At 36.4% G+C, this 6,694-nt stretch overlaps 1 protein-coding gene across 1 annotated transcript in view; it reads right to left on the bottom strand.

The window, feature by feature from the left end:
• Positions 1-6,694, bottom strand: part of IFT80 (intraflagellar transport 80) — a 114,411-nt gene that overhangs the window by 64,873 nt on the left and 42,844 nt on the right. The window contains exons 7-8 of the mRNA XM_003794148.3: positions 6,225-6,314; positions 5,171-5,308 (exon numbers count right to left, since the gene is read on the bottom strand). Coding sequence (XP_003794196.1) covers positions 5,171-5,308; positions 6,225-6,314 — 228 coding nt within the window. The remainder of the gene's footprint in view (positions 1-5,170; positions 5,309-6,224; positions 6,315-6,694) is intronic.

A 6,694-nucleotide genomic window follows, 5' to 3' on the forward strand; every position in this document is an offset into this window, starting at 1 on the left:
TCACAGCCCAGGTTACACAAAGTGCATAAGCAATCACAGCAGATTTGAAAGCCCAACTTGTTGTGATACCTGGTGAGCTAACCTGCCAACTGCAATTCTTAATGTATACATGTAAACAAGCCCTTCAAGGCCCTAATGAAGAGTGAATGTCATGGATGGAGTCAGCTGGTAATGATTTAACATGCACAGGCAGAATCAGGAAAGGATCCATTGCCCAGGTTTGTGATTGGATCCTAATATCGTGGGATGGTGTCAAGAAAGAAGTGAGGCCAGGCATGTTAGCTCATGCCTGTAATCTTAGCATTCTGGGAGGCCGAGGTGGGTGGATTGCTGGAGCTCATGAGGTTACTGTGAGCTCTGACACCACGATACTCTACCAAGGGCAACATAGTGAGACTCTGTCTTTTTTTTTTTTTTCGAGCAAAACTATGTTTATTTTTCACGGTAGTGTGGTATATCTTATTACGTAGACACCAAGTTATTGTGAGACTGTCTTAAAAAAAAAAAGATTCTCCAGTTTTGTGAAATCATAAATTTATATTTTCAAGAAGTATACAGAACCCCTAACAAGGCAAAAATAAAGAAAATTATATACTGCCAAACTCCTGGAAACTAAAGACAAAGTTTGCAAACCAGCCAGAGATAAATGCCACTTTATATTCAGAACAATGATGCAAATAATCACTGACTTCTCACAAAAAACACAAAACCAAAGGACAGTGAGGCAACATCTTTAAAGTGCTGAAGAAAATACAGAAGAAAGAAAACAACAAAAACAACCTGCCAACCCAAAATTCAGAGGCAGTACCCCTCCCACGCCCCACACGAGACTGCAGAGATAGTAAGGCAGAGTCCCCTCAAACCATTTCAGCCCTGCAATAATGAAGCAGTGGCCTTCCCCAATGAGCCCCGTCTACAATCCCCAATCTGCAGTAATAATAGCAAAGAGGCAGCACACGAGCCCCTCTCAATAAGAGAGTTGGGGGAGGATTAGGGAGACGAGGGAGCTGGGGAAAGGGATTCTTTAAACCAGTATTTGAAGGCCTTATAACCCTGCTATACATGAAATGAATCACAATCAACACACTGCAACTAAGAATGAACTATAGGCTACAGTGTGGAATACCACCTAGGTTTAAAATTTGCCCGTGTTGAAAACAAGCAGGGTAGATCAGAATAGCACAACAACAGCTTTGAGAGCCAAATTGATATTTGAACCCCAATCCGTAAGAGTGAGCCAGGACATGAGTTCTGAGCCAGTATAGATAAATGCCTGCTGAAATAGAAGATGTAAATAGGAACAAGCGTCTCCTAACCCTTCAGTGAAGTCTTTTTTGATTCTCTCTCTCTCCATATATATATGTATGTATGTATAAAAATAAGATTTCAATTTTATGATGTAAGTTAATGGGAAAATTAGATTTGTTATATAACAATAGAGTTGGACTAATGTACCTCTAGGAAAACAAGAATTTCTGCTTTTTTAAATATTCCTGTCATCAATCTAATTACATACTTACATATTAAGAAATGCATTGAAACCAAAACCGAATTTAATAGCCTCCAAGTAGTCAAGCTTTATTCTCCCTACTGAAAATATTTCTTAAAAAACACATTAAAAGAGGCTGGGTGCAGTGACTCATGCATGTAATTCCAGCACTTTGGGAGGCTGAGGCAGGATGATCATGTGAAGCCAGGAATTCAAGACCAGTCTGGGCAACATGGTAGAGACCCTTTTCTACAAAAAAATTCTTTAAAATTATTTGGCAGGGTGGTACATACCTATAGTCCTAGCTACTTAGGAGGGTAAGGCAGGAGCATCACTTGACCCCAGGAATTCAAGATTACAATGAGCTATGATCAGACTAATGTGCTTCAGTATGGGTGACAGAGTGAGATTTCATCTCTAAAATTAAAAAAACAACAAAAAACACTAAAAGAAAATGCTCACAAAAATGACATTTTTCTAGGCTTAATACTTTCATGGGTAACCTGAAGTTTGTACCAATATCATTCTTTGGAGCTTCTATTATAAATTAGTATCCAGTGTCTCTCAAGGAAACCTAGATAAGACTTTTTAATAAAGTATAGATTAAGAATCATGGCATTCAACTAAAAAATTGTGAAGAGCTCTCAAACATTAAATGGAAATTTGATAAATTCATGGAAAATTCCTGAAAATTAGATTCTTACAATATTTAACACTGAAATTCTTCCACAAAATCTAGCTCTAGATAAATGATTACTACATTATTTATACATACATTAATTATTCCCCTTTAAGTTACAGAATATGAAAGAAACAAAAAAAAGCAAGGGCCTATGTTTAAGGGTAACATTTCCAGATTCAAGAGAACTGGTACTTTAAAAAAAAAAAAAGGCTTAGCAAGTTTGTTGTTGTTTTTTCTTTTTCAAGACATAAAAACACCAGACCCCATGCATGTGACACCAGCTGACTTAAATTTTTGGCTCTAACTTGACACCATTTACAGTACATTGCCGTGACTTACTCTGAATTGACACCAGTACTTACTATTCCTACTTACTTGGGAAGTAAAAAAGGTGAAGTGTCTCAATAAGCATTGTCCTTCTTATCTTTCCTCACACTAACCTGCCCTGACCCTCCACATAGATTAGTTCTCATTACTAGGAGCAGCCTGTACCTCTGTAAAATTTATTACAACTGTAATTAAATAACTAAGTGTGTAATTAATCATTTAATGTTTGTCTTAACAAGAAAGTAAACACCACGAGGGCAATGTCTGCTTGGCATTTTTTAAAAGACATGCAGAAGGTACTTGCACAGTTTGTTTTGGACTCATAAAGCTTATTTGAAAAGCTTAGAAAATGCAGAAAATGCCAAAAAGAACCATTACTTATCACCCTAAATTCCAGAGATAACCACTGTTAAAATTTGTTATATTCTATTAGATTATTTTTCTATTTACATATACAGATATATATAAATAAGACCATCCTATGCATAAAATTTGTGAGTATTTTTTTTCTTAATATACATGTTAAAAATATTGTCATGGCACTATAAAAGTATATTATCACTTTTAATAACTACATAATTCATTATAATAATTATATTCCATAATTATGAGAAATAGTGACCTACTGTTAGATACTTACATTGCTTTTCATTTGTTAAATTATAAATAATGCTTCACTGAGCATTCCTAATCCTATTATATCCTTAGGATAAGTTCCTGGTACTTGAATTGCTGGGTTAAGATACATGTATACTTCTTGGTCCTTGGATATATAATATGAAACTATCTTCCAGAAAGGTTTAACAAATACACATGTATGTGTATATGTATATTGGCTCCCACCCTTCCAGCCAAATGTGTGGTCATCTCAGCCATGGCCCCTGATGTGGCAGGGAGGGAAGGGCTCCCAGGAGAGAGGGAAGGGGCAGCCTTCACAGGAGGTGGTGTGATCTACACTTTTACCAGGGGAGCGTTAGTCCTCACCAGATATGTCTCTCTTGGCCAAGGGCTGGCCACTTTTTCAAAGGGTATTTTCTTGAAAGTTTGGGCCCAAAATATGGGTACATGTTATACATGGGAGCACATTATACACAGCAAAATATGGCAAATACTTCCAGAAACACAAATTATAGACATCGAGCCCATTCTTCAAATTTAAATCATTTGGTTCCATAAATCTAGAAATGGTTTATAAGCATGTTAAGAAGCTAGGTCAGGCTCGGTGCCTGTAGCACAGTGGTTACAGCATCAGCCACATACACCAAGAGTGGCAGGTTTGAACCTGCTCAGGCCAGCTAAACAATGACAACTGCAACAAAAAATAACCGGGTGTTGTGGCAAGTGCCTATAGTCCCAGCTACTCGGGAGGCTGAGGAAAGAGAATCACTTAAGCCCAAGAGTTTGAGGTTGCTGTAAGCTGTGACAACATGGCACTCTACCTAGGGCATCATAGTGAGACTCTGTCTCAAAAAAAAAAAAAAAGATAGATCAGTGGGACTTAATTAAACTGAAAAGCTTCTGCACAGCTAGGGACACAACAATCAAAGCAAACAGACAACCTTCCCAATGGGCAAAGATATTTGCATGTTACAAATCTGACAAAAGCTTGATAACTAGGATCTACAGAGAACTCAAATTAATCACCCATAAAAGAGCAAACAATCCCATCTATGACTGGCCAAGAGACATGAACAGGACCTTCTCTGAGGAAAACAGACAAATGGCCAACAAACATATGAAAAAATGCTCATTGTCCTTAATCATAAGAGAAATACAAATCAAACCACTCTGAGATATCACCTAACCCCAGTGAGAATGGCCCACATCATAAAATCTCAAAGCTGCAGATGCCGGTGTGGATGTGGAAAAAAGGAAACACTTTTACAGTGTTGGTAGGACTGCAAACTAACACGGCTTCTCTGGAAAGAAGAATGGAGAATTCTCATAGAACTCAAAATAGACCTTCCATTTGATCCTGCAATCCCATTACTAGGCATCTACAGGAAGAAAAAATCATTTTATTATAAAGATAGTTACACTAGATTATTTATGGCACTCAATTTACAATCACCAAGATGTGGAAACAAGCTAAATGCCTATCAACCCAGGAATGGATTAACAAACTGAGATATATATAAAACACACACACACACACATATATATATGAATAATAATCTGCCATAAAAAAGATGGAGACTTTACATCTTTTGTATTAATCTGGATGGAGTTGAAACACATTCTTCTTAGTAAAATATCACAAAAATGAAAAAGCAAGTATCCAATGTACTCAGTAACTAATATGAAGCCAGTAGACATGCTCACCCAGGAGAAAAACTCAATTCAATTCAGGCTGAGGGGAAGAGAAAAGCAGAGGGGGGAGAGGAGAGGAGGGAAGGGGATTGGTGCGCTCCCACTTAATGGTCACAATGTAAGGGTGAATGACACACCTCTTGGGTGTGCAACACAACTACAACAGGGACTTTACCTAACAAATGCAAACAATGTAACCTAATTAATTACACATGAATCTGAAAAAAACAAAGAAGACAGATCAGAAAGATACAGTCAAATACATGCATTAAAAAATGTTTCTTAACGATTGAGAACCATGTGTATAGTACATTACCACATTTGTGTCGGCATATCTGTGATTGCTCACTCCTATAACTTACCCCAGTTTTATCACACAAGCGTAAAGTATGAAACGATCCAACGGCAAATAATTCTCCATCAGGAGCCCAGGCAACTGAGGTAATAGGATGCTCATGAGGTTGTGAATTATACAGCGGGCGGCCATAGCTGTCCCACACCTACAAAAGTAATTTATTTTTATCTTTTATAATAGTTACCACATTATTACAAAACACTGTGTCCTCCAGGAAAGTATCAAATAAATATGTAGCAGTCATCACCATATAACGTTATCAATTAAACAACTTTACGATTACACTGGGGGGGGAACTATATTCCTTGAAATTTAAGTATCTCACAAAGAAAATATTTTATAACACTGTCATAATTTTCACATTTTACTAAATCTTTGATTATACATAAAACCTACCTATTGTAAGTCCTTTAAAAGTTAATAGTAAAGTTTTGAATGTTTACTTTTTGCTTAAAATTTTTTTACCCAATAAGGGTTCTATCAACTTTCTCTAAAAGTATTTATTGCAATTAAATTTCCTCTAACTCTAGTTACTTAAAACCTTATTCTTCTCTACGAATTATAGTAGAACCTCCATAGTCGACCACCTCCCTAAAGTGACCACCTCCTTAAATTTACCTCATTTTCATGGACAGGACATGCACCACATATTGTATCACTACAGAAGGCCTAATTCCTTATGTTGACCACCTCTGTATGCTGACCAGTTTGTTACAGTCCCTTGGGTGGTCAACTCCGATCAATCTCAGTTCTGAAACTGATCAATGTTTAGTAAACCAGTAGGGCTGATTTTTTTAAACTTAAGTGAATTGATTTAAATAGTAAAATTAGGGACGATATTGATGTTGCTAATTATTAAATCAAATTCTATAAATCAATGAGATAGCCTTTATCAAGTCCATACTGTAAAATACCACTTAAAGTTATAAAATAATTTGCTAAATTATTAGAGTTAAAAGACACGACTAATGGAAAAGGCTAAAAGAATATTCTCATATGATAAATATTTTTCACCTAAATTTGAGTCTTTCAACCAGGTGATAAACATAAAGATTGCATACCTTATATTTACAGTCTTCACCAGCAGATAAAATAAGATCATTGACCGAGTTCCAATCTACTTTTAAAATAATGCCATCATGGGCTTTCCACTGAAAGGAAAAAAAATAGGATATTAATTATGATTATCAAAGCACTGAAGTTTTTACTATATTTTGTGTCTTTCTAAGGATCTCAGGGATTCCTATCCTTCTTTCATAGCCACTGTGCATTTGTTTCATTTCTAGTTTACGCTAATGGAAGCACCTAGCCCCATGACATCCACTGTATACATGACATCCACTGTATAGCTTATATTCTTATGAATTTCCTCAGTTGTCTGGACTCCAGACGGAAAATCACTTGCTGCTGAACTATTTAAAGTCTGACATTTGAGCGATTACACCAGAATGAAGATGTCTGCTACTCCAAAAATGTCAGCTGAATTCAAATTGTTGTTTCCTTTGTACAGTTAATCCTATTAGTGATACTG

This window comes from Otolemur garnettii, unplaced genomic scaffold (genome assembly GCF_000181295.1).
Source record: "Otolemur garnettii isolate 467f Iridium unplaced genomic scaffold, OtoGar3 scaffold00076, whole genome shotgun sequence".
Lineage (NCBI taxonomy): Eukaryota > Metazoa > Chordata > Mammalia > Primates > Galagidae > Otolemur > Otolemur garnettii.